Below are 17,773 nucleotides of genomic sequence, written 5' to 3' on the forward strand. Positions count from 1 at the left end.
AGACAGGATGGAGCTGCGTCTCCCATGGGGGAGATGGGATCTGAGGGGTGGGATGGGCTGGTCAGAGTCGTCTAGGTTGGGGAGGGGAACAGCTTTGGTGTCCGCAGCCCGTGGGAAGCTGCATTACACCCCATGGCTGAGTGTGAGCATCACCCTTTGGCACAGACCTTACCTTTTGCTTTGTGTGCCTGCAGGTGGCTGGAGATGCTGATAGTCTATCCGAGGACAAACAAGCAGAATCAGAAGAAGAAGAGGAAGGTAGAGCCCCCAACTCCTCAGGTAACCCCAGGGGGACACCCACGCTGTTGCCTTGTCCCTTACCTCCGTCTCAGAGCCATGCTCTGCTCCCGAGGAAGATCCCCCCAAAGCAGCCGGAGCAGCGAGCAGCCAGCCCTGTGACGCTGGCTGTGCGGAGGGCGAGAGCCGGGGCGAGCCAGGGCAGCAGGACAGCCTGAATTAATTCCTGGTCATCACTTCCCAGGGTCACACGCTGCTGCTGCTGCTTTCCCGGCTGCTTTGGGGCCACGTTTCGCCCCCCGGGTGCTGCCTTGTGGCACCAGCCCTGCACACGCTGTCCCGGGAGCAGCCGCAAAGCCGCGTGGTCCCCGTGGGGGACCGGGAAGAGGTGCTGGCTGTTCACGGGCCGTTTCGGCAGAAACAGGATGAAATTCCATCGGGCTCCGGTTACCCCCTTTGAGATGACCCCAGAGATAATGGGAATGAAAGGAAAATACTAAAGGCCAGGGCCAGGCTGGGAGCTCCGGGGGCCGGAGCCAGGCTCTCCAGGGACGCGGCGGTGGCTTCGTGCTCACTTTGACTATAAATGGTAAAAAGCAGGGCTGGCCGTGACTCACTCGTTCCTGCCGGGCTCCCACGTGGCCGGAGTGGGGGAGAATCCCACAGATGGGGAACGTGACCCCAAGGCCACCCTTGTCTCTCGCCACGGTTGAGAACAGCCGTGTCCCTGAGGCCGCCTGACCTCCGGGAGCACGTCCCACCACTGCGGGGGACCGGCTGGGAGGGCTTCTCCGGCCGAGCCGGGTTGCGGCACCGGGGCACTGAAAACAGCATCGGGGCTCCCCTGAGCCCCAGTTTTCAGGTCCCCTTTGATGAATTCTCCAGGATGGTCTTGGTGCAAACTGGGCCATGCATGGGTTTTGTGCAACATTCGTTTGCATCAAGTTTCCACCACTTGACTGGATAAAGAGGTTCTGGGCAATGGGAAAAAAGTACTGGGGGGAAGATGATCCTTTTTTGCACACCAGGTTGGGTGTCTGAGCCACCCCCTGCCAAGTTGCTGGTCCTGGTGATGCCTCCCTCCGTGGCCAAGAGCTGATGTGTTATGAGTTGCCTGTCCTCAAGCCCCAGGGAGGGGGCTGCCGCATTCGGGCACTCCACCGAGTCGATGCAGCAGGGCAGGGATGCTCACCCCATCCCAGGCGCAACGCTAAACCCAGACTGGGTTCAAGAGGGGGACGGGGCGGAGAGGAGAAGAGACGTGGAGCCAGAAAAACATCATTCCGGGTTACGTTTCATTGCCATGGCAACTTCTTGGCAACCCTACAGAATCCGAGCTGCTGAGCACCAAATAAGGGAAGCGGTTGGGAGAAGGATGCTGGCTCCCCGCGGGAAGATGGGATCCCCAGGTGCTTGGGGACAGGGGGAACGTGGAGCTTGGTGGCATTTTTCCCCTTCCTTGGCTTGGGGTGGACCACCCCACTCCCTCCCGCGCGAGAAGGAGTGGGGTGGTCCGCCCCAAGCCCCATCCCACTCGCTCCCCTCCTTCCACCGTCTCCATCCCATCGCTCCCAGCTCCGTGACACCAGAAAAAGACCTAAATTTTGCAAAAAAAAAACAACCCAAGCAGGGATGCTCTGCTGCATCCGGCGCTCTCAAGCAACCTGCAAAAGCCGAAGAAGGATCATTCCTCTTGTTCTCCCGAATCGTGCCAATGCAGGCGGCAAGTCTGGGAAAGGACAGAGGATGCTGGGGAGAAAATCGGCATCAAATCCCTGTCTGGGAAATGGCTTCTTCTGAAATTGGCTGCTGTTCAGCTCATATTCCCGTGTGCCGGCGGAGAAAGCCTGATTTCTTTCTAAAGACGGCCGCCCGCTAATCCGACAGCGGATCGTGTCTGAGAGCCGCTCAGGGAGGGATGAACACCTTTGTGATTTAAAAAGACAGTAATATTTAAAACAATGGATATTTCTGCTTTTTCTCACTCCCATGTAGTTTTTCCTTGTCTGTCCTACAGCAGTTTGGCTGCAGCCAGACCCTCCTGGGGCATTTTCAGCTCCTTCCATCATTTTCCGTCTTCTCCCTGCAAAATCACTGGGGTGGGAGCAGTGCAGGCGAAGATGGGGATATCGCTCCAGCTGCAGATTTTTTTGGACAGGGGTTGTTAAGTGCAATCCTAGAGGTGTTTGCACCTTTGCTTTGCAAGCAGATTGCAGTCTTAGGGGAAAAAGGGCAGGTTTCTTTTGCAGCTTTTGCTGTGCTCCGGCAGAGCCGTGCAGGCAGCGGGAGGGACTGGGCTGGGAAGCGCAGCCAGGATTTGGGGCTGAAACCTGGGATTCGAGGCACTGCCCTCTGTTGCAGGACGGGTTTGCGCAGGGGTGCGGCAGGTTCGGGTAGGCAGAGCGTGCCCAGACACACTTAACGCAACCGGAGGCCGGTTTTGCCGATTTTGGAGCACGCTCCTTTTTGGAGCTGTTCGTACCGCTGAGCGGCAAAGAGTTAATTTCTCTGCTTGCTTATAGACTGCTTTTTCGCCCTCGTGTCTCTGTCTAATTAAATACGTATCTACAAATAATTACATGGGGGTGTGTGTAAGGAGTATATAAAAATACATATCCTGAGCCGGCGATTAGCCTTGGGCTTTCGGATCAATAATTGAGAGCGTGGTTGAGGCTGGAAGGGCCCTTGGAGATCATCTGGTCTGACCTGCTGCTCAAGCAGCATCCCCTGGAGCAGGATCCCGTGAACTCTGGATCATTTACCTCCAGCACTGCGTTCCTTTAGAGTGGAATTTCCAAGGGGATTTCTTTTTTTTTTTTTAAACTGAGGTCATTTGCTGCTTGGTGTGGCTGTGCACGGAGCCAGGACCCGCTCCCTGGGAGATGCCCCGGCAGCTCCAGTGCAGCCCTGCGAATGCTGATTGGGAGGTGCAGGGCTAAACCCACCAGTGGCTCTGCTGACGTGGGAGGGGAAACAGAGGGGATGCTCTTCACAGCCCCTGTCCCCAGCCCGTGGCTGCTGGCTCAGATGCTCCCACATTCCCCCTGCTCCATGGAAAGGGAACAAGCAGCTGGGAAACTTCCCGCAATCCAGAGACTTTGGAGGGAGGTTAATTGTCATTGATTTATCGGTGGCTTTAAGGAAAATAATCTGCTAATGCAGAAGCTTAATACGACGACAGCAAAACATCCGCTAACAAACCAAGCCGACCCTGCGGCGTGTGCCGAACCTGCGCTGCCCTGGCTGCGCCGCCGAGGCGGCATCATCCTCTGATGGACTCCAGAGCCCTCGGTAGCTAGAGAAGCTCAATGCAATGTTGTATTTTCTTTTTAAAACAAGCAGCCCGTTAGGTAGGCAACGCACCCGGGAGGAGCACGATGCCGGCTGGGTTTTGTTCTTTCTGTCAGTGGGCTGTAGCAAACCAGCTGTGACAAACAAACAATGCAGCTGCTGGTGGCAGGGAATGAATTTTCTCCTCCATCCCATGCACTTTAGCTTGAGTTCTTATTTTTTTTGATAGTAGTTGTAACGCTGAGAAAATTCAGTCCTGGCAGATGGGACCCTGGAGAGAAGCCTGGTCTGTATTTGTGAAAGGCAGTGGCTGCCCACGAGGCAGCTCGCAGAGGCTCCAGGGATGCACAGAAGGACCAGGGACATGGAGAAGGACCAGGGACATGCAGAGGGAAACAGGGGGATGCTGGTTTTATTTGCATCAGTTACGGAGCACGCGCTGTCACCCCAGACGGGGTTTTGGCAGAGCTGAGGGGATCATTTCCAGGTTCCCCGTGAGCCAGGACCTGACAGACCCATTTCTCCACGGGTCTGCGGCGTTGCACATGAATTCAGGGACAGAGCCCTACGTGTGTACGGGGCGGCTGTTGGGAAGAGCTGCTGTGCTGGAGCGTAAGCGGAGCCGCACAGGACCGGGGGGCGACACGGGGGGAAGAGCTGGGGCTGGGGCTGGGCTGCGTCACCACCAGATGACGTTTTTGTAAGGAATTACGTGTCAGTGGCCGCAGCGTCCTGCATGCTGTGCCAGGAGGGGCAGTTCCTATCCGAAAGCAAAGCCAGCGAGCCCCTCTGCTGCTGCAGAAGGTCTCCTTCATTTGTCAGCCTGCCTTTACTCTGAATCTTTTCCCAGCTGGATGCGTGGGGAGGTGCGGCTGGTTTCGGGACCCCTCCCCGGCGAGGGATAATGAGGGATGTTTCCTCTCTCGCTGCGAGAGCGGTGATGGCCCCTTTGGTTGAGGAAATCCTGACCTGTCCCCTCCGTCACACTGCCCTGGGACAAGGTTTCCACCTGTGAGCTTGTCTCTTTGGGAATGTGACGGTGGGACATGGCTGAGCAGCCCCGTCCCCGTCCCTGTCCCCATCCTGTCATGGCATGCGGTGTGGGCAGCACCCAAGCCGTGTGAGACCCATGCCTCCGGGGACAGCCCGGTGGGGACCCTGGGCATGGAGCTGGCATGAACCCCTCTAACCCCACTGTCTCCCCTCTTCTCTTTAGGAGCCCGGTCCTGCTAAGATGGCTGTGACCAGCAGCAACATCCCCAGTGCAGAGAAGGTCCCTGCCACCAAGTCCACGCTTTGGCAGGAAGAAATGAGGGGCAAAGACCAAGTGGATGGGGCCAGCGGCATCAGCCCAGCACAGAGCCCGGTGCAAAGCCAGGCTGGGTCTGCCAGTTCCCTGAAGGATTCCGTACTGGACAGCAAGGAAGGTGAGGGACAGAGGTGCCAGCACTGGTGTGACGCTGCAGTGACGTGTTTCGGGCAGCTGAGCCAGCAAAAAAACACCATCAAGGGAAAAGTTTTCTGTGGGTTTGGTTCCCGGAGCATCCCAGTGAGGAGAGGGAGGCAGCCTCCATCCCTGCCGCATTGTGCGGGGACCTGAGCAAGACCCAACGAGCTGGAGTTCAGGAAGGAAAAAAATTGCATCACGTGCTGGAAAACCACACAGCATGGGACCCAGTCCTGCCCTGGCAGGGAGACAGGGCTGCCTGGCCTCACAGGTGGTGTTGCCCTTGTGCTGGGGGAAAAACGAGGGGGAAAATGCCTTTTCTAGCCCCTTCACATCCCTGCCTGGGGCACTCGGAGGGTAGGGGGCCATGCTGCGCCCAGCCCTGCTGTCGGGGCTGCCAAGCCGTGAGCGTGGCTTCCTCCTCTGGCCCCTGCGTCAGGGCACTGTTTACATTTGGTCTCCCCGATGAGGCCCTGGAAGGCGCCGGGGCCGCGGCATTGTTCTCCCTGGAACAATAGGGGCTGGGGACTCTTCCTGCCAGGGCTGCGGACAGGTCCCACGTGCTGCTGCCGTTTCCTTTATCTGCCCGCTCGGATGGGGGACGCTTTGTGCCTGCTCCCCGCTGCCAGGAGCGAGGTGTCCATCACTGTGCGCCCGTGGAGCTGTGGTCAGTGCTGGGCTGGGAAGGTCAGGGATGGAAATAAGTGCAGAGCAGTAACCACGGCTGTCCATTTCTTGGTTTGAAGGTGTAGATCTTTCATCTGTGCAAGCCCAACCCAAGGGTTGGACTGGCATCCCCAGCTCCCTGCAGATCATCCCACCGTCTCCATGGGTGTGAAGGGTGACCAAGGTGAAAAAGCTAAGGGTGCAAGAGGTGGCACAGCATGGGGCTGGGGCCTGGACCATCTCTGCTCTCGTTTCCTGCCCCTGTCCTGAGTAGAATCAGGGCAGTTTTTGTTAAAAGCAGAACTTGGACTTGAAACTAAGCGCGTTGACTTCTCTGTCCTTCAGACGAGAGCTCCATGAATGGAGACCGGATAGACTGTGGGCGGAAGACGCGTGTCGAGAGTGGGTACTTTTCCTTGGAGAAGACCAAGCAAGACTCGAAGCTGGAAGAGCAGCAGCTGCCGCCCCCGCCGAGCCCACCCAGCCCCAGCACCCCGAACAACAGGTACAGTTATCCCAAATCGCCCTCGCAGGAGCATGCCCGGCCCTTTCCTTCCCCAGGTACCCGATCAGGCGACCGAATGATTCACAGCTTCTCTCTGAACTCCTTGGACTCGAAGAGCAGTTGCCCCATGCACAAGGACTCCGGCAGCAGAGATGTAGGAAGGGGAGCTGAAAAATCGGGGCGTCCCCTTTTTTTTAAAGCCAGCCGGCAGTACACCACCCTGGCCGACGTTCCCAAGGCCATTAGGATCAGTAATCGTGAGGCCTTCCAGGTGGAGAGGAAGCGGCTAGAGCGGAGAACCCGGGCCCGTAGCCCTGGGAGAGAAGAAGTGGCCCGGCTCTTTGGCAGTGAGAGAAGGTAAGGGATGAGTGGCTAATCTCCTCCTTGCATGCTCGCAACGGCAGCGAGGCTGAGTCCCCGCCGCAACCCCGGACAGAGCAGATGGTATTTGCTGGGTGAAGCCCCTTCGTATTACAGTGCTCCTGGGTTTAAGGACACCCATAGTCACCAACCAGGCGGTGGGACGTCCCCAGCAGTGCCAGCAGGCAGGTGTCACCATGCCTGGCTGCTTTGGGGACAGCTGGCTGAGGTGGGTGATGTTCGGTGGCCGTACTTGCAAGCAAGCCCACCCTCCCCGTCCCCTCCCAGTGCCACACACGCTGGCAGCTGGCACCATTAATTAGGTTAGCTCTTTAAACAGTGTTAGCGCCGGGTGCGTTACGCAACAGCCTAATGAGCTGAGAGAGGTTTCAAAATGTCATGGCATTAATCTGGGAGAGGAGAGGCGGGTGCAGCGGGCTGCGAAAGAGCTCAGCGCGGAGGAGGACACGGGGAGGGCATCCGCCCGCGTGCCCGCAGCGCGCACCGGCACGCTCGGCGCTCTCCGGGCAAGGCGAAGGACGAGCTCGACTTGCCCTGGGAGGGACGCGTTTGTGCGGTGAGGGCAGCAGAGCAAACTGGGGAGACGGGCCCCGGGCGAGAGGGCTGCCTGCCAGTCTGATTTTCTTGCCTTGGTTTTCCTCCGGGCATGTTCTCTCTCGCACGGTTTCAGCAGACGTTTCTCCTCCCTTTCTTCCCAGCCCCTAAAGGACTGTTTTCCAGCCTGGCTTCCGAGAGCTGGGAGCAGGTCTGGGAAGCACGGTGCAACTTTGTGCCAGTGCTGCCGGTTGGCAGGAGGATCCCAAAGCCAGCCCAGCCCTGGCAGTGTGCACAGTGAGTGCTGGGCTGGGAATAAAGGAGAAGAGCACGGGTTTGGCCTTCTCTGCCTCGGGAATTGGGTTTTCCCCCGGATAGAGGAGAAGGGTGCAACGTGGGGCCCTTGGCCACCCCGGCAGGGGACAGGGCTGAGGAAAGGCTGGTGACTGCTGGTTTGCAGGCTGAACTGGTGCAGCATGTTGGCTGAGGTGTGGGTGAGATTGTGTCCCTGATGGGTTTGCTTGCACCACACACCCTGGCCAGTGCCCGCCGCAGTGCAAGAGGATGACACGTTCCTCCGGTGCCGATGGTCCCCTACTCTAGCCCTGGGGGGTATCATGCAGCACGGGGATCCCGCATGGAGTTGGGACAGAGTTAGGACATGCCAGCTGAGGACAGGGAGGAGCAGATTCACAAGCAGATAACGGGGCCTGAGAGAGGATGCTGCTGCCAGAAACTGTCCTTTTTTAATGTCAACCCCACTCATTGCCTGCTGACAGGTGCCTTTTCCCAGAGAAAGTCTGTTTTTCCCAGCCCAGCTAGGCTCCTGGGACTGTTAACAGGTTTTTATTGCTTTATCAGTGTTGGCAAAAATTCCCCTACGTCAGCCCAGGGCCTTTATCGGAGCAGGACGAGGGTACGGAGAGGAGCGGGTACTGCACTAGGCACTGGGATCTTGCTGCCCACGGGCTGAGTCCAGTCTAGTGTTTGGGAGGGGGATAACAGCAGAGTGGGGCGAGGGGTCCCCACCTGCCAAAGGGTTTGGCTGTGTTTGGCCAGGGATCACAGCCTGCGGCACCGGAGGAGTATGCCATGAGCAGGGACGGCTCAGCCGGCGGTATTTAGGGACGGGCACTGTCCGTAACCTGGGAATTGGCCCATGCAGGCGGCATGGGGGGAGAGGCCGTGTGTCCCGGAGCTCGGGTGGTCTTGGCAGGGCACAAAGAGGCAGTCCATCATCACACCAGAGAATTAACATTTGCCAGCACCCTGCTCAGCTTGGCTTGGTTGCTTTTTAAATTTGAGTTTAGTTAGTCTACATCTCCCTCTCATTTTTCTCCTCCAAGCTCAGGCTGTGCTGTTTGAGCTTGAGCAAATACAATAACTCACTTCCATGCTGTGGGGTCAGCTTTTTCCCTCGGGTTTAACACCATTTCTAATAATCCTTCTCACTAACCCACTAACACGTCCGGGAACGCTTGCTTGAAATCGCTTGCCTGAAACTGCTTACCCACATGCCAGCCCCATAGGTGCCAGCCGGGCATTGTTCAGATCTGCCTCTTATCTCTCAGTGCAGCCAAACAAACTTGCTCTGATTCTGTTGGTATTTTCGGCTCTTCCTCCCCTTTTTTTTTTTTTTTTGTTTACCCACCATAATTTCGCACGAACGTCAGAACGTCAGATGGAAAAGAATTATTTTAGGTACCCAGCACTGCATCCTGAGGGACACACCTGCAGGCTTAGCTCCAGATAAAGCCGTGTTTCAAGGCTGCTTCTTCTGTTTCCTTAAACTAAGAGATTTTACGTGACATGTCCAAGACTCTACTGGAAATTTTCCATGTTGTCCGTTTATACCTGATGCTGACTCCACGCCCATGCAGACGCCTGAGCTTACAGCCACCCAGAAACATGTATTGGAAAACAGGAGATAATCTCCATGATTTTGGCAAAGCGACAGAGTGTGAGTTCCCTCTGCTGGCACATGGCAGGATGGGGCTGCCAGCACCGTGCCACCGCCGGCACCGCACAGAGGGGCTCGACCGCGCCAGGGCAGAGGGTCTGTGTCCAGAGAGGTTGGGTCCTGCCTTTGTTCTCCCATCTCAGACCCATCCCTAGGGTGAAAGAGCAGGAACAGCTCTTTGGAAATCCCCTGGATGAATCTTGAAGCCTGTTCTGCACACAGAAATCACAGCAGAAGAGGGCTGCGGAGACAGCCTGAGATGCTGGTCCCTGTATCCCAGCGGAGCTCTGCATCTGCAGGCATAAATCCTGGCACATCTCAGGAGGGTGCCAGCAGCTTTGGGAAGGAGACCACCATCAGGTGGGGACTCCTTGGAATACAGAGACCCGGAGCCCCTTCCTCCGGGTGTGCGGCTGCAGGCTTACCCACCTCCTGCAGCTCCCCAGGGAGCACCAGGATTTCTGGTGGGCAAACGTGGCTTTTCCTGCACACTTCCAGGGATGCAGCCTCTAAAACCCCGGCTTCCCTGGTTGACCGCGGGTGCTGCTTATGCTGGCAGGAGTCTGCTGTGGCATCTGCTGGATCTGCTGTAGGAGCGTGGTCAGGGGGCTGAGGTGTATTTCTAGCCTCAATAAATAGCAGAGCTGCCTGAAATCGCTTAAAAGACTTTTATTTTTCAAATTCCTCCTCTGGAGTTTCTTGAGGTGTGAGGCTTTGCTCAGAATGCTGCTTCTACCCGTAGAGACAAGTGCCTGCTCTCCCAAGCACAGGTTTTTTTTTTCTTGTAAAACTATCCTCTGTGTTTTTGTGGACCTTTTGGGGAAATTCCTCTTCCTTTTCCTGACACTTGCTGTCTTTCTTGCTGCTAAATAATGAATGAATCCGATAAAAACAAGCCCTGTCTTCCAATCAAAGAAAATCACTTTAACGATAGCTCGTGCTGGTCTTTATGGCTTTCCTTCCCACCGCACACCCCCCTCCACCTAACAGCCCAGATCTGCAGCTCAGGTTTAGTGGCCTGGAAAAGATTAACAGCCTGCATGGCCAAGGCTTTCCTTGGGACGAGCTTTGTAGTTGAGAAAGCACTAAATGGCACCGCGGCTTTTAAAACGCATCTTCGTACCTGTCCGCAGCCTTGTTTTGTCAGACAGAGCTGCTGTGCAGAGGGAGCAGCTCTTGGGGCGGTGGGGAGGGGAGGAGAGCCCTTCCTCTCCCTGACCCCCCAGGATCTCTAGCCTCTGAAATGTTGAGCTAACGGGAAAAAAAAATGATTCTTTCCTGTAATCTGGATGATATTAACTCTTGGGGCTGTGATTTGGTTGCAGTGATTTATTTTTCTCCTCCCTTTTCCAACGACGAATTACTGGAATGATTTTGATTTTGTTTTGTATGTAGATGCAGATATATAATTTCCTCTTCTGTTCATTCATTTTCCAGCCTTGTTTTCTTCCAGGTCTTGTTGCTCTCCACCTTCTCCTGCTGTGTTGCTGTGTGACGTGTCCGCCTTTACTTCGCCTGCTTCGCTACCATCTCATCTCAATCTCAAGCCGTAGAACAACCTGGTGGTGCCGCCCCTTTCATGAGAAATCAACCTGCTTTTGATTTTATGTTTTTTGGTTTTGTTTTGGTTTGTTTTTTTTTTCTCCTGATTTGTTTTTCTTCAGGCCTTCACCCGATAGGGCTCAGATAATATAAATTGATGGAACCTCTTACTCCCTCCTAAACTGAGACTCGGAGAAGGCTGGGCCAGTGTAAAAGGGTTAAAAAATTGTGACTCCAAAACAGTTCCCTGCCTATCTGTGAACGGAGAACGTGGATTTATGCTCTGCGGGCTGGTTTATGTGAACAGACATCTTGTGAGCAGAACATCCCAGGGGACTGGGAGCTCTGCACGAGCCTGGGATCTGCCCACTCCCAGTCTGCAAACTGGGAGGCAGCAGAGGCTGAACAGATGTCCTGTAAAAACATCAGAGACATTTGAATTTACAAAGCAGAGTCTTCCCTACTGATTTTGTCCTTTCCTCTTTGGTTGTGGGCATCAGTGCCCGGTCCTGGCAGCCTGGCTCTGAGCAGCGGTTGGGGGGAGCCCCCAGCCCGCCGGGGGATGTGATGTGCTCAGACTATTTGTCTCATTGATGGAATTTGGTGCAAATGTTGGTTGAAAACTGAACATCTCATGGTTTTTGAGCCCTTAACCTGCTGTTCCTTTTTGTGGAAAGTGTTAAAAAATGGTTTTTTTGGATAACCTGTTTCCCCTCATGTGGTTGCCGTTGTGATTTTCATGCACATTAGAGGTTCACACAGAGCAAGTAGCCCTGAGTTTAGATGCAGCACGCGTGGTTCCAAATTTTGTGTCAAAAACCCACCCAGATTGAGCTTTTTGGGGAGGTTTGAAATGGAGCTTTAAACCTCACAACGTGGAGCTCAGCTGGCGTGTGTGTTGGTGGTGGGTTATTGCTCCACGTTCCCAGGCTGTGATTAAAGACCTGAGGTTGATACTTGCCCGAACCCCCAGGCAGGCAAACTTCAACACCAGCAGATCCTTTGAAAATTCCAGTATTTCCTCTCCTGTGGGTCAATGAGCAGCTTTTCGTGCTGAAACGGCGCTTTTAATTCCACCTGCAAAGGCCTGTTGTTTGCTCATTCTTAGGAGCATCCCATTTGGGTTTGGTCCAGGGTTGGCTCTTGCTCCATCCACATTTCTTCATAGTCCTCCTCCGTCCTCAGAGGCATGTGTGGCCCGGTGTGATAGGCCACTGAGGCGAGGTCCAAGAGCCCAAGTTGTGCTCCCCGCTGTCCATACCAGATTCGCAGACCAGTTTGAAGAGGAAGGTAGAGCCCCAGGGTTTTGCAGGGGATGCCCTGCTGTGCCTGCACAGGGTGTTCCTCATCTCCTCATGCCTCTTCAGCTGATGCACCCTTGAGACAGCTCTGTTGTCTGGAAGCATCTATGGACACTCCTCACTCAGTGCAATCCCATGGAAGTGACATGCGTGGGGCTGAGTTTTCACAGGATATTTATTGCAGTGAACATGCAGGGTGACCCATAGCCACCCGTTCCCTCTGCACCCTGGCTCAGTTTGATGTGTCTCTGCTCTGTGGCCTGGGGGGCCATCGATAGCTGCAGTGCTAGGGTGTAAAGGCAAAGCTTCAGCCAAGACTGCTCAATAATCCCTGCTTCTCAAAGAGCCGTCAAATTTACAAATAAAAGGTAATTGCTGGTTTTGCAAGCTTTTCCTAGATATTTAAGAAGATACGCTGAGTAGCGTGAGGTTTTTCCCCACTTTGGCTGCAGGTCAAATGGTGCGTGTCAGATCGGGGTGTTTTGCCCTGGGTTTGTGCACGCTGGAGCTTGCAGAGAAGCAGGGCCCACGGGCCAGGTGTGCATGAACGCGGGGTCGAGCGATCCCGCAGCCCTACATTTGTGGAATTGTACAGCTCAGTTGCTGTCCTTGTGTTTAAACCGGCTCTGGTTTCCCCTTTCTCTCTGTTTTCCAGGCGATCCCAAGTCATTGAAAAATTTGAAGCGTTGGATATTGAGAACGCGGAGCACATGGAAACGAACGCGTCGGCTGGTGCTGCTCTTTCCAGCGAGACGCGGCAGGGCAGGAGCGAGAAGAGGGTTTTCCCACGGAAACGAGTAAGCTGCTCAGCCGAGGTCTCGTGGTGGGGTTTGGAGGATGGCACCTGGGATCTGGCAGCCCGGGATATCGGGTTTGTCCCTGAGCGGAGCAGGGGATCCGGAGCCACAGGCAGGCTCGTGCAGGAGCCGAACCGCTGCGTGTGCTCAGTCCGTGCAGCTTTGCCGCTTGCTGCTCCGCTGCCTTTGTCCAGCTGCAGATCAGAGTGGAAAATCAGGCTGTCTTTTCTCCTTCCTCCAAAATTGAAAGAGGGAAACTTCAGATCTGGCACAGCAGGACACATCAGGATGGGGTGAAGTAACAAAAGAAACAGGCCGTCTTCAGAGTCCCAGTTGTGTCTGGATATATTGGGAACAAATTAATGCCTGAGAGGCCCAAAAAAATGTGTTGCCAGTGAAATGACATTTGTTCTGAGCCTGAGATGCCCCTTAAATACGTGGATTTTTATGCCACGAGCCAAGAGAGTGGGACTCGCTGTCCTAGTTTCTGCGCTGATCTGGGCTAACGCTGTTTACACAGGACTTCACTTGCGAAGGTGCCGCTGTGGGCTCCATCCTGGATGTGTCTGCGTCTCCTCTGTCCCCGCATCGCCGGGCAAAGTCGCTGGACAGAAGGTCCACAGAGTCCTCTATGACGGTGAGCCACCAGGGCCGTGTCCTCTGCCTTGAGGCAGGACGTGAGAGGTCCTTCCTGGGCAGGTCTGGTGAAAACCGGGCTGTCTGCTGCTTTCCCCATAGCCAGCACGTAGGACGTAGGATACACTCAGATTTGGAGCAGGTTTTGGTGACTTGGCCTCACACTTGGCACGTTAAGGAGAGCTGACGCGTGTCCTGGCTTTCTGACGATGCGTCCGTGATGAGTTGCAAGTGGGTGTCAGTGGGACAAAGGCTGCGAGGAAGGGCTGAACCTGCCCTCCTGAGCTTCCCTCCCTTTGCATATTCCAAATGCTCACCAGACCTGGAGGCAAACAGTACAGAACAAACACAGAGTGCGCTCCTCTCACTCACCACCCTTCTGTCGGAACAAAATAAATACACTGGCTAATCTCTCGAAAAGATTACACAGCCATTGTAAACACGAGCTGCGTTCTTCGTGGATGGACAGCTTCCATTCAAGGACTTCTCAGAAAAACGCAGTAGCTTAGCATTTCTGGAGTAGTTTTTCATGTAGACTTGTACAGCCACAGGAGTGATTTTTAAATTCTTGGTGGTAATAAAAAGGTGCAAGAAGCGCACATGAAGTGGTGGTGGGCATTGTCTTCAATGAAGGCAAGAAAATCTTGCAGGCCGTGGGAAGCAAAACTTTTCCTTGCATGAAATACGCTTTTATTGTGCCACTCCTGCTATAAAAGTAGCAACATAAGAAAAACCTGCACGCCTGCTGGGTTGCAACCATGATTGCAGGACTCTTCCCCTGCCCGTCAGGTTCACTGTGTCAGGTCAGATCGGTTATCCATCAGGATAAAAGCCGAGGGAGAGTTCATCCCCTTGGGCTCGGTGGGTTGTAGCAGAGCTGGGGCTTGCACTTCTTCTGGATTTGGTTTCTAATGTCTACACCCTTCAGCGGCAGCTGATCCCAAACTTTTCATGCTTCAGCAGCTTTGCAGCTTCAGGCAAAGCCTGTGCTCCCCTGCCTGCCCGAGCACTCGGAGAAAAGTGAAGGGGTTTCCATGGAGGAGCGGGACCTGCAGGAGAAACCTTCCCGCTCCAGGTGCTTCTGGAGTGTCTCACTGCAGCCCAGTCTGAAACATGTGCATGTACTGCTCAGCAGCATCTTTCCTCTCTGGCTGCTTCTACACCTTTGCTTACATTTTAAGGAAACTAAGAAGTGTAGTAAAGTAGTATTAATGCTGCTAAGGAGGGATTTATCTGCTTTTGGAGCAGATTCTTGCCCTGTCCTTCTTCCCAGTTGATAAGTAACAAGCCTGTGAGCAACTGTAACACTTGCAGTCCTTCTGTTTTCCTTCTTTGCAAAGTGCATGGTTGGGAGCCGGTTATTTTTGATCCAAAATGTAGATCCTTTGCTCGACACTCTCCTATTGTACAAGAAGGAGCTTAAACAGGACCCAGATCCTGGAAGCATGATCCCACCTGCGTTTGAGCAGAGGAGAAGGAGGCAGGTGATAGTATGGCGCTCTCAGGGTGAATTAGGGCTGAGCTTAGGATGCCTGGCTCGCATACCCCACTTCAGGGGTGGGTGTCGGCGTTGCAAATGTAGTTTTCTCTATAGTTTGTCTGTGGCTTGTTGCTGCCTCGTCAGCAGGTTCTGGTGGGACGCGGCGGTTTATCGGGATTCGGGAAGGGCAAGGTGGCATTCACTTTCCCTTGTGTTTTTGCGGAGCGGGGCTGGGTTCCCACCACCGTGGGAGCACTCAAAGGTGAGATGTGCCACCCCACATCATAGGTTTGATTGAAGAGGCTTCCAGACCCCAGTTTTCCATTGCTCCATGTGCTATAGCCCGTTTTGGACACTACAGCTGCATTTCACACACCGCTGTCCTTTCCTCCTCCACTCTGCAGCACGTGGAGCAGCTGGAGGGGCTCAGCCTCAAGGGAGCAAAAGCATTTCCACCACATCCTTCCCCATGCACGGGCAGGGCTGGGAGGAAGGGCTGGCGGGAGTTATCCCACGCTGCCTTGGTTGCTTTTCTCAGAGCTTCAACATCCCAACGCACCCGCTTTGGAGGAAGGAGCAGGTGTGGTTGGAGTGGTGCAGTGATGGGTTTCCATGTATTTCCAGCCTTGGGAACTCAGCATTGTTTTGAACCCTGAAGCCTTGCATCAATAGCACATAGTTTTTCTTTCGTAATGAATAATAGAGGGACAAAACTGCCTGCAGACTTGCTAATTCCTTGCTTCTCCTTCCTCTGTAACGCTGGTGAGGCAGTAGGAAATTACAAAAGAAACGCTAGGAAAGGGAGAGCCTGGATAAACCATACAGTGGGAGTCTCTTCATCCAGGGAGCAAATGTTTAGCTCCACGCAGTACAATGATCCCATTTAACTGTTACTGGTCTCTTTTATTGCCACACTGTGTTTTATCAAGCTGCTGCTGTTGTCTGCTGAGTGCAGACGCTCCCACCCTCCCCTCTGATCGCCTCTCTCCTTTCTTGCAGCCCGACCTGCTGAATTTCAAGAAGGGCTGGTTAACAAAGCAGTACGAGGACGGGCAGGTGAGTCTGGGGAATCATGGAATCATGAAATGGTTTGGGTTGGAAGGGACCTTCAAGATCATCCAGTTCCAACCCCCCTGCCATGGGCAGGGACACTTTCCACTAGATTAGGTTGCTGGAAGCCCCATCCAATCTGGCCTTGAACACTTCCAGGGATGGGGCAGCCACAACTTCTCTGGGCAACCTGTTCCAGTGCCTCACCACCCTGAGTGAAAAATTTCTTCCTTAGATCTAATCTAAATCTCCCCCCCTTCAGTGTAAAGCCATTGCCCCTTGTCTTATCACTACACGCCCTTGTCAAAAGCCCCTCTCCAGCTTTCTTGTAGCCCCTTTAGGTACTGGAAGGCTGCTGGAAGCCTCCCTGGAGCCTTCTCTTCTCCAGGCTGAACAGCCCCAACTCTCTCAGCCTGTCTCCATAGCAGAGGTGCTCCAGCCCTTGAATCATTTTTGTGGCCTCCTCTGGACCCGCTCCAACAGCTCCATGTCCTTCTGATGTTGGTCCTAGAGCTGAACGCAGCGCTGCAGGGGGATCTCATGAGAGCAGAGCACAGGGGCAAAATCCCCTCCCTCGACCTGCTGCCCACGCTGCTTTGGATGCCAGCGCACATTGCTGGCTCATGTTGAGCTTCTCATCAACCAACACCCCCAAGTCCTTCTCCTCAGGGCTGGTCTCAATCCAGGAAGGCTCTGCCCTTTGCATTGATCTTCGATGCCACTGTCAGTTGCGGTTTCTGGCAGCTGACACTCATTCCAGTGTCCCAGCTGTGCAGGCTGCACGTGGGGCTGCTCTCAGCGCTGATGAAGTCCTGATGTCCTTGCAGCATAGATCAGTGTTGGGCTGTGCTCCAGACGGGAGAAACCAGATGTAGGTGCTCGGGCAGAGCAGCTATAGGGAATCGGTGCAGCTCTGGAGCCAGGCAGCAGTGACTGTGTGTGAGCCCTGTGCAGATGGTGTTTGTCTTGGAGCGGGAATAGCTGGTGCTCTGTCCTGGGGAGGTTTCAAAGCCCCACAGCTGGATATCATGTCCTGGGTTTCTAGGGAGCCGGGGTAGCTTGGATAGCAGCACTGGTTTCGTGTTCCCGTTCTCCATTAGTCTCATCTCCCCTGTGACCCAGCAACCTCTTTGGCGTCAGTAATGAGGCTCAGATAAAGTCTCCCAAGCGCCAGGGAAATGGAGAGGCCAAGAAATAAATAAAAGCCACTAAGTTGTCACTGAGGGAAGCAGCCGCTGCCACTTTCCTCCTGTCCGTTCCCGTAGGGATGTGGGACGTGCTGCTCTATTGCAGCCTTAGAGACGGGCACTGATGCCGATGCGGCGTGGGTGCCCGTGGCTGTTTGTAAATGCCCATTCCCTGGATTTCTTTCCCTCCTAATCAACCTGTCGAGGGAAAATGAGTGCAACTCGCCTGCAGCTGCGAGCACTGGGGCTGAGGACACATCTGTAGGTACTGAAAGCTGCCTTGGATGAGCCTGTGCCTCGCTGGGAGCGTGCAGAAGGCATATTTGTGTAGAACAAGGGCCAGGAACAAGCTTCAACTCCGTTTTTAGGTACTGCAGATATAACATGAATGTTTTACTGCCTTTTTTTTTTGGGGGAAAAAGGTCCCTCCAAGGCTTTAAGTACAGCCACTAAAAGCTGCACTTGCTCCGTTGTCTTGGAGCTAATGGGAAGGCTGACAGCCCCCGTGGCTCCAGCAGTCATTTCACCATTACAGACAGGGTTGGTGCTGGTGCGTTGGCACTGGGGAAATTTGGGTCCTGGTGATGCAAACCGTCATGGTGTCCATTGCACTGCTGCCTGTTCAGATCTCTCCTTCCCGCCGGCAAGCCTCTCGGCAAAGCCGGGTGCAGAGCTGGGAGAGGAGAGGCTGCAAGCTGCCTCCCTGTGGGATGTCTCTGCTGGGTGACCTGTGAGTGAGGAGCTGCCCGGGCTCCGCTG

The 17,773-nt window shown here is 54.6% G+C and overlaps 1 protein-coding gene across 2 annotated transcripts in view; it reads left to right on the forward strand.

The window, feature by feature from the left end:
• MPRIP (myosin phosphatase Rho interacting protein) overlaps positions 1 to 17,773 on the forward strand; it is an 80,411-nt gene that overhangs the window by 37,009 nt on the left and 25,629 nt on the right. The window contains exons 5-10 of one of the 2 annotated variants that reach the window (XM_086622594.1): positions 195 to 279; positions 4,745 to 4,955; positions 5,987 to 6,503; positions 12,520 to 12,661; positions 13,182 to 13,298; positions 15,777 to 15,833. In XM_086622594.1, the coding sequence (XP_086478720.1) occupies positions 195 to 279; positions 4,745 to 4,955; positions 5,987 to 6,503; positions 12,520 to 12,661; positions 13,182 to 13,298; positions 15,777 to 15,833 (1,129 nt within the window). The remainder of the gene's footprint in view (positions 1 to 194; positions 280 to 4,744; positions 4,956 to 5,986; positions 6,504 to 12,519; positions 12,662 to 13,181; positions 13,299 to 15,776; positions 15,834 to 17,773) is intronic. The other variant, XM_086622595.1, reaches the window with a different exon arrangement.

Source organism: Tauraco erythrolophus, chromosome 17 (assembly GCF_009769465.1).
Source record: "Tauraco erythrolophus isolate bTauEry1 chromosome 17, bTauEry1.pri, whole genome shotgun sequence".
In the NCBI taxonomy this organism is placed as follows: domain Eukaryota; kingdom Metazoa; phylum Chordata; class Aves; order Musophagiformes; family Musophagidae; genus Tauraco; species Tauraco erythrolophus.